The sequence below is a fragment of the Mobula hypostoma genome, chromosome 2 (assembly GCF_963921235.1).
Source record: "Mobula hypostoma chromosome 2, sMobHyp1.1, whole genome shotgun sequence".
Taxonomy (NCBI): domain Eukaryota; kingdom Metazoa; phylum Chordata; class Chondrichthyes; order Myliobatiformes; family Myliobatidae; genus Mobula; species Mobula hypostoma.
Window position 1 is genome coordinate 222904130 of NC_086098.1, and position 26812 is coordinate 222930941.

Consider the following 26812-nt stretch of genomic DNA (forward strand, 5'->3'; position numbering starts at 1 on the left):
GTTTTTTTGTTTCCCAGTTATTTACATTTGGGGAATGTTGGAATTTAGAGGGAGAAGTGTTGTAATGTGAGCATTTTAAAGATAAGTTAATAAAAATTAGGATAATGGTAATATAGCAATACCCCCACTACAGAAAGCTGTTTGTAAAGAGAGGTTGCTTCCAGGTTGTGGGGTTTTACTACACACATGTGCACTGGGCAGAAAGAACGGAACTAAAACCCCACAACCAGGAAACAATCTCTCTTTACAAACAGCTTTCAGTAGTAGCAGTATTACAATATTACCATTTTCCTAATTAGTATTACTTATTTTTATAATGCTCACATTATAACAGTATTTGTGTATTTATTTTTCATTTTTTTCAGGATCTACTGGGAAAGTCTCAAAGATCGACTGGTTGGCGACCACTATTCTAACACTACAAAGTTTTCTAGCATCTTAAGTCAGGATCATGATGGAAAACAAAATAACAACTTCGTTTCTTCTTTCATGGAAAAAGATACAAAATTTCTGTCAGAAATACTAGAGAATCAATGCCTTCTGACAATGAGGAACTAAAGGTAATTATTAGCAAAAGTATAGTACTAGAGAAGCTGTTGAATCTGAAAGTTGTTAAACACCAACAATTCTGCTGATTGACATCTCAAGGTTTTAACTGAGATGGCTTTAATGAGAATAGACACATTGTTGATTATCTTATAAAGTTCTACAGATTCTGGAATAATTCCAGCTGACTGGGAGGACAACAGATGTGGCCCACTATTTAAGGAAATACGAAGAGAGAAAACAGGGAACCACTGATTGGAAGCGTTGATAATATCATGGCATCAATAATGCCAAATACAATGAAATCTGCAAAGAATGCAATAAAACACAAAGAAAATATTAGAGTTGAACCAAGTCAGCATGGATTTATTGATTCTCTCAACAGTATGGACATAAAAAATCATGTTCGAATAATCCATTGGAATATTTTGAGGAAGTAACTGCTAGAAGATAACAGAAAACCAATGAATGTGATGCATTGCATTATGATTTTCAAGAAGGTTTTGATAAGGTCCCATACAGGAGGCCAGTTAAGAAAATGAAATCAACAAAAGAACCACCATCAAGAACGCTTACGATGCCATTCCATACCCGCACTTTGGAAAGTCTGACCACCTGGCTGTACTTCTGCTTCTGGCATACAAGCACGGTCAAGGGAGGTGGAGAAGTGCGAAGAGGACTTCTTTGAATTGGCGGACTGGACAACATTCAAGGATTCATCTTCAAATCTGAATGAATATGCCACAGTTGTCACTGACCTCATCAAGACCTATATGAATGAGTGTGGGCCTTGAAGAACATACTGGCCATACAGTACCCAAACCAAAAGCTGTGGATGAACCAGGAGATTCACAGTCTGCTGAGGGCTAAATCTGTGGCATTCAAGACCAGTAATTCAGAACTATATAAGAAGTCCAGGTACGACAAACAGAAGGTTATGTTAAGAGTTAAAAACAATTCCAATTGAAGTTAGAGGTAGAATCGGATGTACATCAGCTCTGGCAGGACTTGCAGACCATTATTTCCCACATGATGAAACGTAACATCATGAACGACTGTGATTCTTCACTCACAGATGAGCTCAATGCCTTTAATGCATGCTTTGAAAGGGACAATAAAACTATACCTGCGTGAATCTCTGCAGCACCTGGTGTCACTATGATCTCTGTCTTGAAGGCCGATGTCAGAACACCTTTTGAGAAAACTCTCACAAAGGAGTCAGGCCCTGATGGTCTATCTGGTAGAGCACTGAATACCTGTGCCAACCAATGGGCAGGAGTGTTCAAGAGCATCTTCAATCTCTCACTAATGCATTTAGAGTTTCCCATCTGCTTCCAAAAGGCGACAATCAGACCAGTGCACAAGAGGAGCAGGGTGAACTCCCTCAAACAACTACTGCCCAGTTGCACCCACATCTCTGGTGATGAAATGCTTTGAGATGTTGGTCATGACCAGAAACAACTCCTACCTAAGCAAGGACCTGGACCTGAAGCAATTTTCCCATCACTACAATAGGTTTAGAGTGGAAGCAATCTGAATAGCTCTCCATTTGGCCTTGGACTATCTGGACCATAGCAATAACTATGCCAGGCTTCTGTTTACTGGTTACAGCTCAGCAATCAACACCGTTATACCCTCAGCACTAATCAACAAGCTCCAAAACCTGGGCCTCAGTACTTACCTCTGCAACTGGATCCTTGACTTCCTCATCAGGAAATCACAGTCAGTGCTAGTCAGAAATAACATCTCCTTGCTGACCATCAACTCTGGTACACCTCAAGGATGCGTGTTCAGCCCATTACTCTACTCTCCCTACACCTCTGACTGCGTAGCTAGGCACAGTTCAAACACCACCAATAAATTAGCTGATAACACAACTACTGTTGGCAGAATTTCAGATGGTGTCAGGGAGGCATACGAAAGTGAGATAGATCAGCTCGACATCGCTCAACATTAGTAAGACCAAGGAATTGAATGCGGACTTCAGAAAGGGAAGGTCAAGGAAAACACACACTAATCCTCATCAAGAGATCAGCAGTCAAAAGGTTCTGCAGCTTCAAGTTCCTGGATGTCAAAATCTCTGAAGGTCTATTCGGTGTCCAACATACTGACGTAATTACAAAGAAGGCACAACAGTGGCTATATTTCATTAGGAGTTTGAAGAGATTTGGGATGTCACCAAAGACTCAAGCGAATTTCTATAGAGGTACCATGGAGAGAATTCTAACTGGTTACACCTCCATCTGATATGGAGCAACCAATACACAGGATCGGAAAAAGTTGCAGAAAGTTTCAAATTCAGCCAGTTCCATCACAGGCACTAGTCTTCCCAGCATTGAGAAAATCTTTAAAAGGCGATGCCTCAGAAAGACACCATCCATTATTAAAGACATCCATCGCTCAGGATATGCCCACTTCTCATTGTTACCATCAAGGGGGTGGTACAGAAGAATGAAGACACACACACACACACATACATACACACACACACACACACACACACACACACACAGTGTTTTAGGAACAGCTTCTTCCCCTCCTTCATCAGATTTCTGAAAGTCATGTACATACCTCACAGTAATATTAATCCTGATTCTGATGATTTAGGAGATTGTATATTGACAGGGATTGAGAATTGTTAACAAACAGAAAGCAAAGAATAAAAATAAATATTTCTTTTGGTAGACTAATGGAGTACTATAGATCAATGCTTTGGCTATATCTACTCATATTCTATATCAATGATTTGGCTGAGAGGATCAAGCATCTTATTCTGAATTTCAAGGAGGATGTAAAGGAGTAAAACCATAGAAACCATAGAAACTACAGCACAGAAACAGGCCTTTTGGCCCTTCTTGGCTGTGCCGAACCATTTTCTGCCTAGTCCCACTGACCTGCACACGGACCATATCCCTCCATACACCTCCCATCCATGTATCTGTCCAATTTATTCTTAAATGTTAAAAAAGAACCCGCATTTACCACCTCATCTGGCAGCTCATTCCATACTCCCACCACTCTCTGTGGGAAGAAGCCCCCCCCAATGTTCCCTTTAAACTTTTCCCCCCTCACCCTTAACCCATGTCCTCTGGTTTTTTTCTCCCCTTGCCTCAGTGGAAAAAGCCTACTTGCATTCACTCTATCTATACCCATCATAATTTTATATACCTCTATCAAATCTCCCCTCATTCTTCTACGCTCCAGGGAATAAAGTCCTAACCTATTCAACCTTTCTCTGTAACTGAGTTTCTCAAGTCCTGGCAACATCCTTGTAAACCTTCTCTGCACTCTTTCAACCTTATTTATATCCTTCCTGTAATTTGGTGACCAAAACTGAACACAATACTCCAGATTCGGCCTCACCAATGCCTTATACAACCTCATCATAACATTCCAGCTCTTATACTCAATACTTTGATTAATAAAGGCCAATGTACTAAAAGCTCTCTTTATGACCCTATCTACCTGTGACGCCACTTGTAGGGAATTTTGTATCTGTATTCCCAGATCCCTCTGTTCTACTGCACTCCTCAGTGCCTTACCATTAACCTTGTATGTTCTACCTTGGTTTGTCCTTCCAACGTGCAATACCTCACACTTGTCTGTATTAAACTCCATCTGCCATTTTTCAGCCCATTTTTCCAGCTGGTCCAAGTCCCTCTGCAGACTCTGAAAACCTTCCTCACTGTCTACTACACCTCCAATCTTTGTATCATCAGCAAATTTGCTGATCTAATTTACACATTATCATCCAGATCATTGATATAGATGACAAATAACAATGGACCCAGCACTGATCCCTGTGGCACACCACTAGTCACAGGCCTCCACTCAGAGAAGCAATTCTCTACCACCACTCTTTGGCTTCTTCCATTGAGCCAATGTCTAATCCAATTTACCACCTCTCCATGTATACCTAGCGACTGAATTTTCCTAACTAACCTCCCATGCGGGACCTTGTCAAAGGCCTTACTGAAATCCATGCAGACAATATCCACTGCCTTCCCTTCATCCACTTTCCTGGTAACCTCCTTGAAAAACTCCAACAGATTGGTCAAACATGACCTACCACGCACAAAGCCATGTTGACTCTCCCTAATAAGTCCCTGTCTATCCAAATGCTTGTAGATTCTGTCTCTTCGTACTCCCTCCAATAACTTACCTACTACCGACATTAAACTTCCCGGCCTATAATTTCCCGGATTACTTTTCGATCTTTTTTTAAACAATGGGACAACATGAGCCACTCTCCAATCCTCCGGCACCTCACCTGTAGGCAGCGACATTTAAAATATTTCAGCCAGGGCCCCCGCAATTTCAACACTAGTCTCCTTCAAGGTCCGAGGGAACACCCTGTCAGGTCCCGGGGATTTATCCACTTTAATTTTCCTCAAGACAGCAAGCACCTCCTCCTTTTCAATCTGTACAGTTTCCATGATCTCACTACTTGATTCCCTCAATTCCATAGACTTCATGCCAGTTTCCTTAGTAAATACAGATGCAAAAAACCTATTTAAGATCTCCCCCATTTCCTTTGGTTCCACACATAGCCGACCACTCTGATCTTCAAGAGGACCAATTTTATCCCTTACAATCCTTTTGCTCTTAATATACCTGTAAAAGCTCTTTGGATTATCCTTCACTTTGACTGCCAAGGCAACCTCACGTCTTCCTTTAGCCCTCCTGATTACTTTCTTAAGTATTTTCTTGCACTTCTTATACTCCTCAAGCACCTGATTTACTCCCTGTTTCCTGTACATTTCATACAACTCCCTCTTCTTCTTTATCAGAGTTGCAATATCCCTTGAGAACCAAGGTTCCTTATTCCTATTCAATTTGCCTTTAATCCTGACAGGAACATACAAACTCTGCACTCTCAAAATTTCCCCTTTGAAGGCTTCCCACCTAGCAATCACATCTTTGCCAGAGAACAACCTGTCCCAATCCACGCTTTTTAGATCCTTTCTCATTTCTTCAAATTTGGCCTTCTTCCAGTTCAGAACCTCAACCCTAGGACCAGATCTATCCTTGTCCATGATCAAATTGAAACTAATGGTGTTATGAGCACTGGAACCAAAGTGCTCCCCTACACAGACTTCCGTCACTTGTCCTAACTCATTTCCTAACAGGAGATCCAATATTGCATCCCCTCTAGTTGGTCCCTCTATATATTGATTTAGAAAACTTTCCTGAACACATTTTACAAACTCTAAACCATCTAGACTCCTAACAGTATGGGAGTCCCAATCAATGTATGGAAAATTAAAATCCCCTACCACCACAACTTTATGTTTCCTGCAGTTGCCTGTTATCTCTCTGCAGATTTGCTCCTCCAAGTCTCGTTGACTATTGGGTGGTCTGTAATACAATCCCACTAATGTGGCCATACCTTTCCTGTTTCTCATCTCCACCCATAAGGACTCAGTAGACAAGCCCTCTAATCTGTCCTGCCTGAGCACTGCAGTAATATTTTCCCTAACAAGCAATGCTACTCCCCCACCTTTCATTCCTCTGCCTCAATCACATCTGAAACATCAGAATCCTGGAATATTAAGCTGCCAGTCCTGCCCCTCCTGTAGCCAAGTTTCACTAATTGCTATAACGTCATAATTCCACGTGTCAATCCACGCCCTCAACTCATCCGCCTTCCCTGCAATACTCCTAGCATTGAAATATATACACCTCAGAAGATTTTTACCACCACTCGCAACCTTTCTATCAGCGGATTTGCTTGAACTTTTAACCATTTATTTTCACCTCAGCCACACTGTCAGCTCTGGTTCCCATCCCCCTGCAAATCTAGTTTAAAACCTCCCCAACAGCACTAACAAACCTCCCTGAAAGGATATTGGTCCCCCTGTAGTTCAAGTGTAACCCGTCTCTCTTGTACAGGTTCCACCTGCCCCAGAAGAGGTCCCAATGATCCTGAAATCTGAAACCCTGCCCCCTACACCAGTTCCTCAGCCACTTGTTCATCTTCCAGAGCATCCTATTCCTACCCTCACTGGCATGTAGCACAGGTAGCAATCCTGAGATTACCACCCTTGAGGTCCTGCTTTTCAACTTACTACCAAGCTCTCTATACTCACTCTCCAGGACCTCCTCACTCTTCCTTGCTATGTCATTGGTACCGATGTGCACCACGACATCTGGCTGGTCACCCTCCCACTTCAGAATGTCATGCAAGCGATCAGAGACATCCTTGACCTTGGCACCCAGGAGGCAACAAACCATCCTGGATTCTCTGTCACGACCACAGAACCTCCTATCTGCACCTCTAACTATCGAGTCCCCTATTACTACCGCTCTCCTCTCCCCCCCCCCCGCCCCCACTTCTACACTGCAGAGCCAGACTCAGTGCCAGAGATCCGGCTACTGCAGCTTGTCCCGGGTAAGTCATCCCCCGCAACAGTATCCAATGCGGTATACTTGTTGTTGAGGGGAATCCTGCTCTGCCTGCCCTTTCCTCTTCCCTCGCCTGACAGTGACCCAATTTCCTGCCCTCTGCTCCTTTGGCGTAACTACCTCCCTGTTGCTACTATCTATAATCTCCTCATTCTCCCGAATGATCCGCAGGTCATCCAGCTCCTGCTCCAGTTCCCTAACGCGGTTTGTTAGGAGATGAGAGTTATGGACAAACCTAATAAGTAGGCGAGAATATGGCAGATGGAATAAATTGTGAAAAAATATGAGGCCATCCACTTTGATGCACTAATCAAAACAGCAGCATTTTTTTTTAATAACAAAGACTGGGAAACATTTATATTCAAGGACATAGGTGCCCTTGTACACAAGTCACTAAAAGCTAATACAAGTATAGCAAATGTTTAGGACACCACCACGAGTATTGGGAAAAGAGACAGTTGTTCCTTTGGTACGGGAGACACCTGAATCATGCTGGGACTGATGCCCTGGTGAATTGTATAAATCGGGTTGTGGACAAGACTTCAAACCAAATAGGAGAGGAGAAGAGCTTCACAAACAGGATGGTTACTAAATCAATAGGAAACAAGAAAGTGGTGGAAAAGGAAAGTGGGGAAAATTGAAAGCAAAATGTGATGGGCTTGGGCAAAAATGTCATAAAAAGTATACAGTACAGAGCAGTTAGTAAATCTTAACCATAATGGTGTTTTATTGAATATACATATTTGTAATTAGATGATGAGTTAACAGCACAAATAGTAACATATGCAAAGTAAAGAGCATCCCAATATGCTGCATCACTGCACAGTACAGAAGCTACACTGCAGCAGAGTGAAAAGCTCTACAAACAGTAGTCAAAACTGCCCAATGCATTACCAGCACCAGCCTACCCACCATCAAGGACATATATATGTGTTGTAAAAAAAAACAAACTGCTAGAGGAATTTGGGGTTCAGGCAGCATCTGCAGAGGGAGATACTGTAGCCAGATTTGTTAATCAAGGGAGGTCAGTGTGGTGTTAAGTCATAACATAGTGGCAAAAGATTGTAATGTACAATTAGTTGGATTTAAATAAAGAATAGCAAGGGAAAGACGACACGGTTGAGAGTACCATATAGGCCTCTAAAATGTGACCTGTCAATGGGGAGAGCATGAATGGGTAAATATCAGGATCAGAATCAGGTTTATTATCACCGGCATGTGACATGAAATTTGTTAACTTAGCAGCAGCAGTTCAATTCAATATCTAAGTTATATTTGAAGGAAATTATAATTGTAATGTGAGATATGAATTGGATGAATCTAAGTGGCAAGGATATCACAGAATTTGTGAACTGCATCACAGATTGCTTCTTAGAGCAGTGTGTTATGCAACCTACCCAACATCAGGCTATTTTAGATTTGGTCATGAATAATAAGGAAGGATGAATAAGATTCCCTTTGAGGTGGTAACCACAGTGTGAATTCCAGATGCAGTTTGAGAGTGAAAGCCACCAGACCATAACAATTGGTTTCAACTTAAGTAAAGGCAATTATAAATGTATGAATGTAGAGTTGTCTAAGGTAGATGAGAAAATAAGCTAAGCAGTACGTCAGTAGATGAACTGGCAGATATTCAAGCAGCGTGTCCATAGCAGTCAGCAAATATTTATCTCAATTAAGAAGAGATATTTCCATGAGAAAAATGAACAATGTGGTTGACAGAGATCACGGATAACAGCAAATTAAAAACCAGGGTGTAACAGGACTGATGGCAGGCCAGAGGAGTAGGGATTTTTTAGGATTAAGCAGTGTAAGTCTAAAAAGCTCACAAGAAAGGAGAAAACAGATTTTGAGAGAAAGCTTGCATGTAAAGACAAAAGAATCAGTCACCGATTCTATGAGTTTACAAATAGGAAAAAGCTCAGCTGCGTGTGGGACCGCTAGAAAGTGAGGCTGGTGAGTTATTAACAAGAAACAAAGAAATGGCAGATAAGTTAAATCAATTTTTATTAGTCTTCACTGTGTAAAACAATGCAAATAACAGTAAGAGATGATTCAAATTTCAAATAGAATAATTTGTGAAGAAAAAATAAGAGATGAAGTGTTAGAGAAACACATAGGGCTAAAGGCAGATAAATTTCCTGGACTCAATGGCCAGAACCCAAGAATTATAAAGGAAGTGGCTGCATACATAGTAACCCATCTTTTCAAAAATCACCAGAGTTATGGAAAACAACTAATGTCACACCCTTGTTCAGAAAGGAGGAAGATGGTTACACGTCAATAACCAAAGAGAAAATAATTATATAGGAAAAATGAATATAATCAAACATAGTGGACATAATTATATGAAAGATAAATCATGTTTAACAAATTTGCTCAAATTCTTCGAGGATTTTAAAGGTAGAGTTGACAGAGGGAAATCTATAGAGGTCATAGTCATTCAAACAGGCCCTTTACTCATTTCAGATTGACCCTTTTCTCACATTTAGACCATATCTCTCTAAATGTTTCCTATTCACCTTGCAAATGTCTTTTGAATGTTGTTATTGTACCTGCCCTCAATCCTCTGCCAACTCGTTTTATATACATACCACTCTCTCTGTGAAATGTTGCCTCTCAAGTCTCTCATAAATCTTTCCCTTCTCAATTTAAACATATGCCGTTTATCTCTTGATTCCCCAAACCTGGAAAGTAGTCTGTATGCATTCATTGCTACCCTTCATGATTTTCTACACTTCTATAAAGCACATTCAGTCTTCAATGTCCCAAAGAACAGAGTCCAAGCCTGCCCAATTACCTCCTATAACCCAGTGACTAGAGTCCTGGCAACATCCTCATAATGCTTTTCTTTAATTATTCCAGCTTAATTGTATCTTTCCTATAGCAGGGTAACCAAAATTGAACAAAATACTCCAAGTGCAGCCTCCTCAACATTTTGTCCATCTACAACATGGCATCTCAACTTCTATACCCAGTGCCCTGATTGACGAACAGCAGAAGCCTTTTTCATCACTCTCAAAGTTCAAAGTAAAAATCATTATCAGAGTACATACATGTAACCATATACAACCCTGAGATTCTTTTTTCTGCGGGCATATTTAGCAAACCGCTGACGGTTGTGTCTGAAAAGAGGATGCTGTCCAAGTTGCATGCCATCTTGGACAATGTCTCCCATCCACTACATAATGTACTGGGTGGGCACAGGAGTACATTCAGCCAGAGACTCATTCCACCAAGATGCAACACAGAGCGTCATAGGAAGCCATTCCTGCCTGTGGCCATCAAACTTTACATCTCCTCCCTTGGAGAGTCAGACACCCTGAGCCAATAGGCTGGTCCTGGACTTATTTCCTGGCATAATTTACATATTACTATTTAACTATTTATGGTTTTATTACTATTTAATTATTTATGGTGCAACTGTAATGAAAACCAATTTCCCCTGGGGATCAATAAAGTATGACTATGACTATCTATAGAACAGTAACTGTAAACAGGATCTGTAAACTGTAGACTTCAGAAACTGTAAACAAACTGTGCAAATGCAGATAATCAATAAATAACAAGCATAAAATGACAAGATAAAAGAGTCCTTAAATGACTGTAGCTACCCCTTTTGTTCAAGCGCCTGATCATAACACCATAAGATACAGGAGAAGAAATAGGCTATTATGCATATCGAATCTGCTCCACCATTTCATCATGGCTGATCCAATTTTCCTCTCAGTCCCAATCTCCTTTCCCGCACATCCCTTCATGCCCTGATCAATCAAGAACCTATCAACCTCTGCCTTAAACATACACAAAGACATGACCTCCACGGCTGCCTGTGGCAAAGAATTCCACGGATTCATTACTCTCTGGCTAAAGAATTCTTCCTCACCTCCATTCTAAAAGGAGACCCCTCTATTTTGGGGCTGTGTCTTCCGGCCTTAGACTCTCCCACCATAGCAAGCATCCTCTCCACATCCACTCTATCAATGCTTTTCACTATTCGATAGGTTTCAATGAGGCCACCCCACATTCTTCTGAATTCCAGTGAATACAGGCTCAGAGCTATCAAGCCCTCTTCATATGACAAATCATTCACCCCAGGAATAATTTTTGTGAACCTCCTTTAAACCAGTTTTAGCACATCCTTTCCAAGATAAGGGGGCCAAAACTGCTCACAATACTCCAAGTGAGGGCTTATCAGTGCTTTATAAAGTCTCAACATTACATCCTTGTTTTTATATTCTAGTCCTCTTGAAATGAATAACATTACATTTGCTTTCCTCACCACAGATTCAACCTGCAAAATAACCTTTAGGGAATCCTGCACAAAGACTCCCTTTGTACCTCAGATTTTTGTATTTTCTCTCTATTTAGAAAATAGTTAACCCTTTTATTTATTCTACCAAAGTGCATAACCATACACTTCCTGACACTGTATTCCATCTGCCATTCCTTTGCCCATTACAAGTCCTTCTGTAGCCTCTCTACCTCCTCAAAACTACCTACACCCCCACCTATTTTCATAACATCTGCAAACTTTGCAACAAAGCCATCAATTCCATCATCCAAATCACTAATATATAATGTAAAAAAAATCAGCTCGGACACAGACCCCTGTGAAACACCACAAGTCACCGGCAGCCTGCCAGGAAAGGCTCTCTTTATTGCTACTCTATGTCTCCTGCCAATCAGCCTCTACTTTATCCATGCTAGAATCTTCCCTGTAATACCCTGGGCTCATATCATGTTACACTTATCTGAACTAAACTCCTTAGCTCACTTACCCACTGATCATCTGCAAACTAACTATGCCTTGTACATTCTCAACCAAATAATTGATACAGATGATAATAACGGGCCAGCAACAACTTCTGAGATGCAAGTCATGGGTTTCACAGCCTTCCACCATTACCCTTTGCTTCCTACCATCAAGTCCAGTTAGCTTGCTTTCTCTGGATCCCATGGGATGTAACCTTTCAGAGCAACTTATAATGCAGAACCTTATCAAAGTCCTTTCTGAAGCCTATATTGACCACATCTGCCATCCTGCCCTCATCCACCTTCTTGGTTACTTCTTCAAAAAACTCAGTCAAATTCACAACACAATCTCTCAAACACAAAGCTCTGCCGACTATTCCTAATCAACTCATCTTTCCAAATGTCGATATATCTTATTCCTTAGAATTCTCTCTAATAGTTTACCTGCCACAGTTGTAAGGCTCACTGGTCTCTATTTTCTAGGCTTTTTTTTACAACCTTTCTTAAATAAAATAATTTAGCCACCATTCAGTCCTCTAGCATCTCCCCAACACCAACTATGATGCATATATGACAGCCTAAGCTCCTGCAATTTTTTTCTCTAGCTTCTCACTGGGTTCTTCGCTCAACCTGATTAGGACCTGGAAACTTATTAAACATGACACCACATGAGAGGTTGGCGCGTAAATTAAGAACCCAAGATACTGGAGGATGTGTAAGAGAATGGATTGAAAACTGTCTGCTCCATAGAAAATTAATAGAGTCCAAATTAATAGGTCCTTTTCAGGCTGGAGGGATGTAACTGATGGAGTATCCCAGGGATAGGTTCTTGGCCCCCAGTTATTTACAAATTACTTTAATGACCTGGAGCAGGGAATAAAACATTAGGTTTCTAAATTTGCCAGTGATACAAAGAAAGGTGGAAGAGCATATTGTGATGTGGACATCGTGATTCTGTGTTGGGATAGGGATAGAGTGATTGTGTGAAACCCTGTAAAATGGAGTTTAATGTGGGGAAGTGAGACCATGCACTTCAGTAAGAGGAATCAAAAGGAAAATGATAATCTAGATGGAGAGAGACTGCAAATGTGTGACATTCAGTGGAAACTACACGTTGTAGTGCATGAATCACAAAAATGAGTAAGCAGATTCAACAAGTTCAGAAGGCAAATGGTATTTTGGCTTTATTGCAAAGGTGTTGGAGTTTAATAATTGGAAGGTTTGTTGGGGGCACACTTAGAATAATATGTACTGTTTTGGTCCCCATTATTTAAAATACAACACAGTAAAATTGGAGGCATTCCAAAGGAGATTCACCAGGCTATTTCTTGGTATGAGAGGATTATCCTATCAAGAGAGACTAGACAGTTTTGGCTTGTACTCCTTGTAATTTAAAATTTTGAAGTGTGTTCTTTTTTGAAAATATCAAATTTATAGGGGACTTAAGAGGGTATACTCAAAATCTTCTCACTGGTGAGGAATTTACAAACAAGGAGGCATAGTTGCAAAATGGGGGCCAATATTTTAAAACTGAGCCATGCCTTTGTCCATTACCAAGAGTGGGTTGTTTACACCACCACTGACTGAGCTGGATGAGTCCGGAGCGACACGTTTTCTAAAATGGGTGCGTGGACATTGCAAACCGGACCAAAAGCCCTGGTATGTCCAGATATACATTTCTCATCATTATACATAGTTGTGCAGTGTGTAAAAGGATCAGAGGTGCAGGGAACCTTGAAGGAAAATCAAAGTAAGTCTCCATTTACTATAATAAATAACCTTGCATCCAAATTGAAATACCACAAAAAAAAACATAACACTGTGCAAGGCAAATTTTAGGCTAGTATTTTGTTCTTCTAAAAAAACTTGCTATGCAATTACATACCTTCTTATCTATTGATTTCTTCCCACAGTCAGTCCTAACAGTTGTGGTTAATTTTCCTAAAAAAATGTAAGAATCTTTTAATTAGAAGCAAACTGATAAAATTACTTTGGTGTAATGTTACATTATGTCCAGTACATCAGAGTTGAAATATTCAGAAGAGCAATTGAAAATAAGAACAATAAACAATCCGCTGGAGAAACTCAGCAAGCCAACAGCATCCACGTCTGAGAAAGGGAAATGGCAATATTTTTGGGCAAAGCCTTGAAAATGAGTAAATCCTGCAACCCAAAATGCCAACAATTCCTTAATAACAGAATTTGAAAGGGAGAATCTGCCCATTGTACACAAAGAATTGGTCTTATGCTACAAGACCAAAACTCATTACTGGAAACCAAAACTCAGTTAATGACTTTTAGTCTTACAACATAAGAAATTGGAACAGCAATTGAACGAAATGCTGACTGAGTCAACATCAGTTACTTTAAATCAAATTCAATCACTTTTTTTTTGCATAACTATTGAATCCTTGATAAATGCAAAGTTCTGGAATGTTGTCAACTTGCATTGATTATGCAGTGACTGCCGTCTGGATTTTCCAGGTTTAGTAAATTGCAATGTGTCTATATTGTAGGCGATAATTAAATTGAATAAAAGAGGCAGATTTTTAATTTCAGAGTGTTAAAAGTTGGTATTTATACAGAAGGAAGCAGCATCAACTTTTAAACCCAGCATTACTTTCCCGCACCAACACCATATCCCCTGATATTCACTCAATATTCAAAAATCCACTGGTTCCTTTTGAGTACATCCATGACTGACCCTCAAAGCACTCTTGTGAGAGAATTCCGAAGAGCAACAATATTCTGCGCATAGATGTGGGGGGTCAGAGGGAAGAGGGGAATGGGGTGAGTGAGAGGGGAAAGAGGGGGTTGAGATGGAGGGGAGGTGGGGCTGCGTGAGATGGATGGGTGGGTGAGAAAGAGGAATGGGTGAGATGGGGGCTATGCGCGTGCATGATGGGGGTGTGTGCGTGAGATGGGGTTGGGGGAGAGGGGGTTCGGTGAGGGGGGTGTTGGGAGTAAATCACCAACCTTTGCCTAAATTATCAGCCGTATTTCGCTTCCTTTGTCTGCTGTAGGCCACTAGTTCAGGCTTTGTCTTTCTATTAGATTGTTGTAACCAACTGATTTCTGTTTTGCCGTCCGTGTCAGTGTCAGTAAAGAAGTGTTTTCTATTTACTTTTCCTACAGACTATGAAGACCAAACAAAGGAGAGACATTAATCTATTGTCTTCAGCAAATTGATCTAACTAGTAAAGTTCAATTGTTTTGATGTACTAAGGGAGGCATTGAAATATTGGAGTACCATTCTGTACTTACTTGCAAAATTACAATTTTTAATCTTACATTTCTATAAAATCAAATATATTATCACTATATATTAACAATTACAATAAAGCTTCAATAATCCACTGTGCTGTTATCTGAAAATTCCAAAGGCACTGGTTCAGTAGATGATATTTCCTGAGCTCCCTTTAGCTTCACCAAGGCTATTTCCCGTTCTCCCTTTAAACTCAATGTGCCTTATTTCCCATGCTCCCTTGAAATTTACCCTTGAAACATTCCCTTGAAACTCTCTGACTTCAGGCTGGCTGGCGGCGCAACAACATCGGCACCGGACCCGGGAGCGGAGGTTCCCGGGTTCGAAACTAGTCGGGTCCGCTCCCGAGTACGCTTTCCATCCGTGCCAGGTTGAGGGTTGAGATCACAACTCGACCTCGTAAAATAAAGGGAAAATACTGTGAAAATGTCTGTGTGAGGAGTGGCGTTCCACACAGTCTCTCTCTCGCTCTCGCTCCGTGCCTTATAAAAGCCATGAAAAAGTCATCATCACGGATGCACGCACCAACACGCACAGATTCGCACGCACGCAGGCACACACCAAAAAAAAAGAAACTCTCTGGCTTCACTGGAAAATTTATTATACTATTGTTTAATTACTAAAAAATGCAAATAAAAAGCATGTTGGGATATTAATAGGAGTACCATCCAATAGTCCAAAAACATCTGCCAGTCTTGATTTTGTTGGATTAAAGAAGTTTACTGCACCTTAATTAATGTTGATGATATAAAGTTAGGTGACAGTAGAATGTAAGGACGCTGCAGCAAAGCAAACTGAACCCTACTGATATTAAAAGAAGAGCAGGAAACAGAGAGGCAAAGAAAGACATAGACCATTTCCATACTTCACACTGCCATGGTAAGGCAGCCAGCATAATCAAAGACACCACTGACCCCGGCTGTTCTCTCTTCTCCCCTCTTCTAACAGGCAGAGGTACAAAAACCTGAAAGCATATCCCACCAGGCTCAAGGATAGGTTCTAACTTGCTGTTCTGCTGTTATATGACTGTAAGGAGGTTCCTTTCTCCAAGAGGACTACAACCGTGTTGTGGTTTGGAGGCTTGCGTACCTCTATTGCCTGAAGAGCTATGTTGGCTGGAGTCAGGGCTTTATGCTTTATCTCTTGGTAGAGTCACCCATACCAAACAGGTCAAAGGGTAGAGAATAGACAAAAAGTAGTCCACTGGTCCTCCACGTTCAGGGGTTCAGCTCAGGGCAAACAACCCTGACTGGCAAAACAAAATTGCTATGGAAACAGCAATGAAGAAACCTTCTATATCTGAGTGGAATGGTATTCCTGAGTCTCCACCAAGGACTCCAGTGACTGACAACAGTGAAAACCGTGAGAATGCTACTGACATGATGAAGGAGGCCCTAAACACCACCAGAGATGGAAGACCTTCATTGGTACCCTCAACACCAGCAGTGTAACAGGCAATTTTCTACTGTAAGGAGGTTTCTACTACACAAGATGAACTTTTGACCTCATAATCTTCCTCTTTTCATCTTGCACCTGGTTGTTTACCTACACGGCTCTTTCTCTATAGCTGTTATACTTTATTCTGTATTGTTATTGTTTTACCTGGTTCTACTTCAATGCACTGTGTAATTATTTGATCTGAATGAAAGACAAACTTTTCACTGTATCCCAGTACATTTGACAATAATAAACCAAGCCACAGGTGGCTAAGTAAGATTTTGATTATTTTGTGTAAAGATTTAATTAGTGCATGTTAATTAAGTAACATGAAGAACCAAATAAATACTGAAGGCTCATAACAAACAAATAGCAATACAGACTTGCATAAATACAGTAAAACTAGTTAAAAGTCTTCACAGTTCTATGCTAGACATGAAGTAATTGAAAGAAGGATGGGCCCAGGAGTGTTTCCTAATTTACAATTAAAAATTGGGACAAGAACTATTCCACAATTCAAACGTGAGGTTTTTAATTCCTTTCTGAATCTGTACAAAATTGTTGTGAGTAAAATTGGTAGTAACAGTTTTTGCAAGGGCTCTTAATCAAATCTCAGCTTGTACTGATGAGGTAGTGTAACATTACCATACTCCAAACTATCACCTTATGAATAGAGCAGAAGTAAGCCAACCTTATGTATTTCTTCTTTCTTTGTAGGTTTACGTTTCATATTCATTTTCTTGGATTTTCTGGAAGGCCATTGTTAACAAAAAATAATTATAATCAAAACTATTGTAAGAACAGATTTGTTCAATACTGATTAATCTAGAATGCCCCCTCCCCACTTCCATCAACAACTACACCTTCCTGAATGATTTCCACAAGTGCCCTAATTCGGGGTGAAGAGATTAAAGATGAGCTTTATTTGTTACATGTATATCGAAACATAGGGAAAACATGTTACAATTGTAGTCTTAATCATCAACATATTGATCTAACCTCTTGTAAGTTTGATTTCCTGACTGACCAAAATCAGATGAGATTTTAAAGCTCCAGCTGACGGCATGCAGTCAGGTATGAGATTCTGGTCAAGGCATGTATAATTTGTATTTATGTACTTCCGCACTTTTCTGTTCTTACCTGTGTGTTCTAAATTTAAAAAACTTTTTATTTCAACATTACTGCAACTCATTAAAAAATATTGTACTATTACTCTTAACTTATTTCCAACAATGGAGTTGCTTCCTTATTCATAACTCATTCCTCAAGATGTCCAAGTTCTATGTAAATATCTATTCTCTTTTATTAGAATCATTGATAACCTCTATTGAATAGTTTTTAAATTCTTCTGTCCCATTTACCATGACTGAATTTGTTGAACGCTCCTTTGTACGGGAAATGAAACATGATGACAAAGAATATGGTGAACAAATTTATCATAAAACACCTGATTGTTCTGACACATCCTTCTAGTATTAATAATTCAAAACTCACCACTCCTACCCTACTGTTTCTTACAATTTTCACAACTTCACCTTTTTATGATTTCTTTCCATCTTTTTTTTATTGAGATACAGCATGGAGTAGGCCCCTCAAGCCATGTTGCACAGAAACCCACCGATTTAACCCTAGCCTTACCACGGGACAATTTACAATGACCTATTAATCTACCAACTGGTATGTCTTTGGAATGTGTATTTTCTCATACTATTTAAGACTGTCTTCCCTTTTGCGGGGATACCATAAACTCTCTTAGATTAGGATTTTGTTACATAACTTACATATATAAATTATATGCTTTTTCACATATATTCCAGTTTTATTCTCTTTTATCTTGATGTTTGAGCTCAAGTAAGGTCTTGAGCTTAGGTCTAAACTAATAAATCCTGCATCAGAGCGCTATTGCGATCAAACTGACATACTGGAACAAAGTGCTCTGAACTTGCAGTTCTGCTGGACTGTCAATGCTTGTGCTCTTCTGGCTTATTATAAATGTAAGTTCCACATCATGCTTACCTTTTTCTTCATTTCTCCACTTCCAAACACCTCATATGAAGTTGAAAGGATTATCCCTCATTCCCAGACATTGAATCACTTTCACTGAAGTTCCGCAAAAATGCTTTAATAATCATGTGGGGCAGCAGAAACATTTTATGTTTTACAAGGACTCTAAAGCATATCACGTACCTTTTATTTGAACAAGTTTGTTGAGGCATTTTCTTGTTCTGCATCTGTGAAAAGCAAACCAAACAATCATACATAAAAAGATGTTTCTTCAGGTCCTCTTCCTTCTTCCTACTCAGCCACAATCTCTTCATGCGTCAAGTTAATTAAATAATGTCTTTTTTTCCCCACATGCATGATCAAGCCAAACAGACTTCTGCCAAGATGGCACTGCTCACTGCTCTAGGCACAAAGCCCCTGGGGATCAAACCAAAGCCATATGTAAGGGGGTTTCGACTTTTATGTTACTGCGGAGGCTAATTAAAATGGCCTCTTTGTTATGTTAATCTGGGGAATGCGGCTTTGTTGTGTTAAGCGCTGAGAAAGTTTGCGCTAGCAGCTTGTTTCGGTTTAGAGTGTGATAAGAAATATGTTATTAACCAATTGAGATAGTTGTTATGGTTTTGGTGTATTTGTAGATACTGTATGTGCGGGGTTTTGGGGCAGAAGGCGGGAGAGCGAGACAGAGGATGGACAAGGTGCTGTGAGGTCCGTTAACGGGGTCAGAACCCGAGGAGGGCGTTCGGCGAGGAGACGGAGACGGACTCCTGTGGAGCGTCTGGTCAACCATCGTTGTTGGTCCCAGGCGGCTGGTCAAGGTGGTCCGAGGGGTGGCAGGGTGAAGAAGGTCCTTGAGCTCCAACTGTTTTGTGCACGAAGAGATTGAACTTTGATAAGTGTGGCGCCCTTTATTTTCCTTTTATATTTTATTCTCTCTTAATTATATAGTTCCAGTAATATCTATAAACTGTAAATCATTTAATCGTATCTGGTGTATTGTCTGTTATTTGGGCGGGGTGGGGTACATCACACAGCATCCACACAAACGAATTATCCAGTTTGACAGGGCCGAGGCTGTTTCCCTAGATGACAGCGAGCCGAGCGACCCTGAGGGTGGCAGGGGGGGCTACACATATAAAATTTTATTCAGTGAAAATTTGTAGCCTCCCACTAGCCATGTTGTAGCCATCAGACTGGTATATAATGGAAATACAAAAACTAAAAGAAAACATGGAAAACAAAGAGTAAAGGAAAGCATTACCATTGTCAGTTGACTTTTGCATTGAACCGAGAACATAGAACAGTCCAGCACAGGAACATGTTATTCAGCCGACAATGTTGTGCCAAACCGGCTAAAAAAGCGAATCAAATAAAGCCACACACTAATCCCACCCACCTACAGCAATGTCTATATCCCTCCATCTTCCTCACATCTATGTGCCTATCCAAGTGTCTCTTAAAAGCATCTAATGTATTTCCCTCTACCACCACACCAGGCAGCTCAGTCCAGGCATCCACCACTCTGAGTAAAAAATTTACCCCTCACATTCTCCTTGAATTTAATCCCTCTAACCTTCAATGCATTCCCTCTGGCATTAGACATTTCTATGCTCGGAAACAGATACTCCCTGTCTACTTTACCTATGCCTCTCATAATCTTATAAACTTCCATCAGATCTCCCCACAGACAATGCCTTCCTTTGAATTAGTTTAATGTTTTGAAGTTGCAAAACATAATACTGGCAATGAGATATTTTTTAAATGAATCCAAGATGGCAATTGACCTACTGAATTGCAGCGATATGTTTGAAATAAAAAAAGCAAGGAACAGTTGATTTTTTTTAAAAACAGCGCAGCACATGCAAAGGCAGTCGAGTTTTTAAAAAAAGCAATGCAACTCATGTTCTTTGGAAGAGAAGGCATGAGTGAGTAAAACACGGAAAAATTCATGGGTTCATAAAAAGTACCCGGCGATGATAGTCATTAAAAAAAGCAGAAGTGGCTGAATATTCAAGCAACACACACAAAATGCTGATGGAACGCAGCAGGCCAGGCAGCATCTATAGGAGGAGGCACAGTCAACGTTTCGGACCGAGACCCTTCGTCAGGACTAACTGAAAGAAGAGATAGTAAGAGATTTGAGAGGGGGAAGGGGAGGGGGAGATCCAAAATGATAGGAGAAAACAGGAGGGGGAGGGATGGAGCTAAGAGCTGGAAAGTTGATTGGCAAAAGGGATACAAGGCTGGAGAAGGGAGAGGATCATTTGACGGGAGGCCTAGGGAGAGAGAAAGGGGAGGGGAGCACCAGAGGAAGATATAGTGAGAGGGACGGAGGGAGAAAAAAAGAGAGAAAGAAAGGGGAATAAATAAGGGATGGGGTAAGAAGGTGAGGAGGTACATTAACGGAAGTTAGAGAAGTCAATGTTCATGCCATCAGGTTGGAGGCTATCCAGGTGGAATATAAGGTGCTGTTCCTCCAGCCTGAGTGTGGCTTCATCTTGACAGTAGAGGAGGCTATAGATGGACATACCATGTCCCATTCCCATTCTGATATGTCTATCCATGGCCTCCTCTACTGTCAAAATGAAGCCACACTTAGGTTGGAGGAACAACGCCTTATATTCCGTTTGGGTAGCTTCCACCCTGATGGCATGAACATTGACTTCTCTAACTTCTGTTAATGCCCCTCCTCCCCTTCTTACCCCATCCCTTATTTATTATTTATTCCCCCGCCCTTTCTTTCTCTCTTTTTTCTCCCTCTGTCCCTCTCACTATATCTTCCTCTGGTGCTCCCCTCCCCCTTCCTCTCTACCTAGGCCCCCCATCCCATGATCCTCTTCCTTCTTCAGGCTTGTATCCCTTTTGCCAATCAACTTTCCAGCTCTTAGCTCCATCCATCCCCCTTCTGTCTTCTCCTATCATTTCGGATCTCCCCCTCCCCCTCTCAAATTTCTTACTATCTCTTCTTTCAGTTAGTCCTGACGAAGGGTCTCGGCCCCAAACGTCAACTGTACCTCTTCCTATGGATGCTGCCTGGCCTGCTGCATTCCACCAGCATTTTGTGTGTGTTGCTTGAATTTCCAGCATCTGCAGATTTCCTCGTTGCTGAATATCGATGGGTTTGATTAGAATGAAACTGAGCTGTTGGAACAGTATTTTGAAGAAAGGTGAAATGACCAACCAATTTTGCTTAGTGCATTGGGTTTAAAGGCATACAGATAGCTTTGAAGTTTAACTGCTCGACCCAAACCAGCAGATATGAGGTTTGTTGATATTATGAAAGAGATGCAGGAACACTTAGAATCAAAGCCATTGTTGACTGAAGGATTATTTAGGTTTCATAAGCTGAATCAAAAAGGAGTCTATTTCAGTGCACATGGCTGAATTTAAGAGATTGAGCATTGTCAGTTTGGTAATTGGCTTAATGATGTACAGAGAGATTGTTTAGTTTGTGGAACCTCAAAAGAAAGCATTCAAAAATGGCACCTAACTGAAACACACTTACATTCAAAAGTGCAGTTGAAATCACTGTTTCAATGGTAGATACCAACTGACAATAGACAATAGGTGCAGAAGTAGACCATTCGGCCCTTCGAGCCTGCACCGCCATTCTGAGATCATGGCTGATCATCTACTATCAATACCCGGTTCCTGCCTTGTCCCCATAACCCTTGATTCCTCTATCCATAAGATACCTGTCTAGCTCCTCCTTGAAAGCATCCAGAGAATTGGCCTCCACTGCCTTCTGAGGCAGCACGTTCCACACCTCCACAACTCTCTGGGAGAAGAAGTTCCTCCTCAACTCTGTTCTAAGTGACCTACCCCTTATTCTTAAACCATGCCCTCTGGTACTGGACTGTCCCAGCATCTGGAACATATTTCCTGCCTCTGTCTTGTCCAATCCCTTAATAATCCTATATGTCTCAATCAGATCCCCCCTCAATCTCCTTAATTCCAACGTGTACAAGCCCAGTCTCTCTAACCTCTGCGTAAGACAGTCCGGACATCCCAGGAATTAACCTAGTGAACCTACGCTGCACCTCCTCCACAGCCAGGATGTCCTTCCTTAATGCTGGAGACCAAAACTGCACACAATACTCCAGGTGTGGTCTCACCAGGGCCCTGTACAAATGCAAAAAGATTTCCTTGCTCTTGTACTCAATTCCCTTTGTAGTAAAGGCCAACATTCCATTAGCCTTCTTCACTGCCTGCTGCACTTGCTCATTCACCTTCAGGGACTGATGAACAAGTACTCCTAGATCTCTTTGTATTTCTCCCTTACCTAACTCCACACCATTCAGATAATAATCTGCCTTCCTGTTCTTGCTCCCAAAGTGAATAACCTCACACTTATTTACATTAAGCACCATCTGCCAAGTTTCTGCCCACTCACCCAGCCTATTCAAGTCACCTTGAATTCTCCTAACATCCTCATCACATGTCACACTGCCACCCAGCTTAGTATCATCAGCAAACTTGCTGATGTTATTCACAATGTCTTCCTCTAAATCATTGACATAAATTGTAAACAGCTGTGGTCCCAATACTGAGCCCTGTGGCACCCCACTAGTCACCACCTATCATTCCGAGAAACACCCATTCACTACTACCCTTTGCTTTCTATCTGCCAACCAGTTTTCTATCCATGTCAATATCCTCCCCGCAATGCCATAAGCTCTGATTTTACCCACCAATCTCCTATGTGGTACCTTATCGAATGCCTTCTGAAAGTCAAGGTACACCACATCCACTGGATCTCCAGCGTCTATCTTCCTGGTTACATCCTTGAAAAACTCCAATAGATTAGTCAAGCATGATTTGCCCTTGGTAAATCCATGGTGGCTCGGCCCAATCTTATCACTGCTATCAAGATATGCCGCTATTTCATCTTTAATAATGGACTCTAGCAACTTCCCCACTACTGATGTTAGGCTAACAGGGCGATAGTTCTCTGTTTTCTCCCTCCCTCCTTTCTTAAAAAGTGGGATAACATTAGCCATTCGCCAATCCTCAGGAACTGATCCTGAATCTAAGGAACATTGGAAAATGATCACCAATGCATCCGCAATTTCCAGAGCCACCTCCTTTAGTACCCTAGGATGCAGACTATCTGGACCTGGGGATTTGTTAGCCTTCAGTCCCATCAGTCTACTCATCATTGTTTCCTTCCTAATGTCAACCTGTTTCAGTTCCTCTGTTACCCTATGTCCTTGGCCCATCCATACATCTGGGAGATTGCTTGTGTCTTCCCTAGTGAAGACAGATCCAAAGTACTTATTAAATTCGTCTGCCATTTCTCTGTTTCCCATAACAATTTCTCCCAATTCATTCTTCAAGGGCACAAAATTGTTCTTAACTATCTTCCTTCTCTTCACATACCTAAAAAAACTTTCGCTATCCTCCTTTATACTCCCAGCTAGCTTGCGTTCATACCTCATTTTTTCTCCCCGTATTGCCTTTTTAGTTAAGTTCTGTTGCTCCTTAAAAATTTCCCAAAATTGAGTTGGAGAGAAAACTGAGTTGCAGAGAAGAATGAAAGTGAGCATGATTAAAATTGAAACGTCTAAACAGAAACCAGCCAGCCCAAACAAATTGTTTACTGTCGTGGCAGGGACTCATATACACTAAATAAATATAGATTTGAAGTTGAAACATGCAGAAAATGAAACAAAATAGATACAAAGAACATCTCAGCAGACAAAAGTAAATTAACAACACAGAAGAGAAAAAGATTTTTAAAAAGTCAAGTTGCAGTTTTAAAAACAGTAATCAACACGCTATTGTTGAAAAATCTGATAATGATGAGAGTGACAAGGGACTGTGTAGCCTTTAGACTTACAGTGTGAACATTAACAATAGACAAGCAATATATGCAAGAAGTGAATGGCAAATTAATTAAAATAGAATTGGGCACTGGGTCAACTGCTTCAGTCATTTCAAAATATGATTTTGAGAGGCATTTCAAAGAATCTAAATTTAAGCCTGTAGATATCTAACTAATTACATACAGGAGACAAGGTAACTCCTGTGGGAATGAAATTCATAACTGTGAAATACAACAACCAACAAGCCACAATGAGCTTGTATGTAGTAAAATCAGAAGGACCAGCATTGTGCAGCTTTGATTGGCTGAGACAACTACAACTCGATTGGAGAGTCATCCATTATTTGCATGCCAGATCCCCTTGAAGCCATATGAAAGTGAATTAAGAGAGATGCTGGATGGTGCTACAACTGTTGCCATGCCAAAACCATGAACCATTGCCCAATAGAGAACAAACAGGTGTTGGTGCTGACCTCTGTGCCTCTGGTTGGAAATCATATTGGACCAAGGAAGATCATGCAACTCAGAAAAATCATGAAGGTGACGAAAGCAGTGCTCCAACTACAACAGTTTTTGTAGGCAACATGTCTGATAAAGTTTTTGATGTGCTAATCGGGCAGTTACTTGCAAAATATGGCTTGGTTTTAAGCCAGAAGAGAGTTTAATGAGGTACAGGGAAGTTCCAAGCATTCAGCTTTTATGAGTATGAAGAACCAGAATCCATTCTGCCCACATTAAGGTCGTTGCATGAACTTCAAGTGGGAGACAAAAAGCTACTTGTAAAGTTAGATGCAAAGACCAAAGTCTAACTGGATGGAATGGAAGGCAAAAGAGGAGTCGCTGGAGATATGAAAATAGAGGATTTGTCAGATAATGTTGTGGATGCAGAAAAGAGGAGAGATAAGATCGTTCTTTTTACATTATATGTTAATGATTTGGATGATGGAATTGTTGGCTTTGTTGCAAAGTTTCAAGGTGATAGGAAGACAAGTGGAGGGGCAGGTAGTTTTGAGGAAGTGCTACAGAGGGATTCAGACACATTAGGAAAATGGGTAAAGAAGTGACAGATTGAGTAGTGTTGGGAAGTGTATGGTCATGCATTTTTATAGAAGAAATGAAAGGGTTGACTATTTTCTAAATGGAGAGAAAATACAAAAATACTGAGGTGCAAAGGACTCCTGGGAGTCCTTGTGCAGGACACCCTAAAGATTAAATTGCAATTTGGGTCTATGGTGAGGAAAGCAAATGTAACGTTAGAATTAATTTCAAGAGAACTAGAATATAAAGGCAAGGATGCAATGCTGAGACTTTAGAAAGCACTGATGAGGCATCACATGGAGCATTATGAGCAGTTTTAGGGCCCTTATCTTAGAAAGGATGTGCTGAAACTTTTGAGGATTTACAGGAAGTCCACGAAAATGATTCCAGGATTGAATGGCTTGTCATATGAAGAGTGTTTGATGTCTCTGGGCCTGTATTCACTAGAATTCAGAGGAATGAGGGGTGACCTCATTGAAACCTATCAAACGGTGAAAGGCCTTGATAGAATGATGTAGAGTAGATGTTTCTAGTGGTGGGAGAGTCTAAGAGTAGAGGACACAGCCTCAGGATAGAGGGGCATCCTTTGCGAATGGAGATGAGGTGGAATTTCTTTAGCCAGAAAGTAGTGAATCTGTGGAATTTTTTGCCACAGGCAACTGTGGAGGCCAGATCTTTGTGTATATTTAAGGCAGAGGTTGATAGCTTCTTGATTGGTCAGGGCATGATGGGATATGGGGAGAAGGCAGGAGATTGGGCCTGGGGAAAAAATGGATCAGCCATGATGAACTGGTGGAGCAGACGTGATGGGCCAAATGGCCTAATTCTGCTCCTATGTCTTTTGGTCTTATAAAAGGAACAATAGAATAATTAATATGTATAATATCCTGGTTAAGATTTTACTGTTAATGTTGTAGGGTATTTCATTTAATGGTTTTCTGTAGAAGCAGTATTCAACCCCCTTGGAAGTTTTCATGTTTTATTGTTCTACAAGATTGAATCACAGTAGATTTAATTTGGCTTTTTTGACACTGATCAACAGAAAAGGCTCCTTTGTGTTAAAGTAAAACATATTTCTACAATTGGTTTAAATTTATTACAATCATTAAACAAAAAATAATTAATTGCATAATTACTCACCCCCATCAAATTAGTATTTAGTAGATGAAACTTGGCAACAATTACAGCCTTGAGTCTGTGTGGATCGGTCTCTAACAGCTTTGAATATCTGAACACTGCAATTTTCCCCCATTCTTCTTTACAAAACTTCTCAAGCTCTTGTCAGATTGCATGGGGATTATGAATGAACAGCTCTTTTCAAGTCCAGCTAGAAATTCTCAATTGAATTGAGGTCTGGACTCTGGATGTCCAGTCCTTATATACTTCCATCCCCCATCAGGAAGGTCTCAAAGCTCTACGCTTCTTTTTGGATTCCAGACCTAATCAGTTCCCCTCTACCACCACTCTGCTCCGTCTAGCGGAATTAGTCCTTACTCTTAATAATTTCTCCTTTTGCTCCTCCCATTTCCTCCAAACTA

The 26812-nt window shown here is 40.7% G+C and overlaps 1 protein-coding gene across 1 annotated transcript in view; it reads right to left on the reverse strand.

Moving 5' to 3' along the window:
* LOC134336900 (synaptonemal complex protein 2-like) overlaps positions 1-26812 on the reverse strand; it is a 293594-nt gene that overhangs the window by 110977 nt on the left and 155805 nt on the right. The window contains exons 17-20 of the mRNA XM_063031521.1: positions 18596-18639; positions 17100-17157; positions 14683-14842; positions 13592-13647 (exon numbers count right to left, since the gene is read on the reverse strand). Of these exons, the coding sequence (XP_062887591.1) occupies positions 13592-13647; positions 14683-14842; positions 17100-17157; positions 18596-18639 (318 nt within the window). The remainder of the gene's footprint in view (positions 1-13591; positions 13648-14682; positions 14843-17099; positions 17158-18595; positions 18640-26812) is intronic.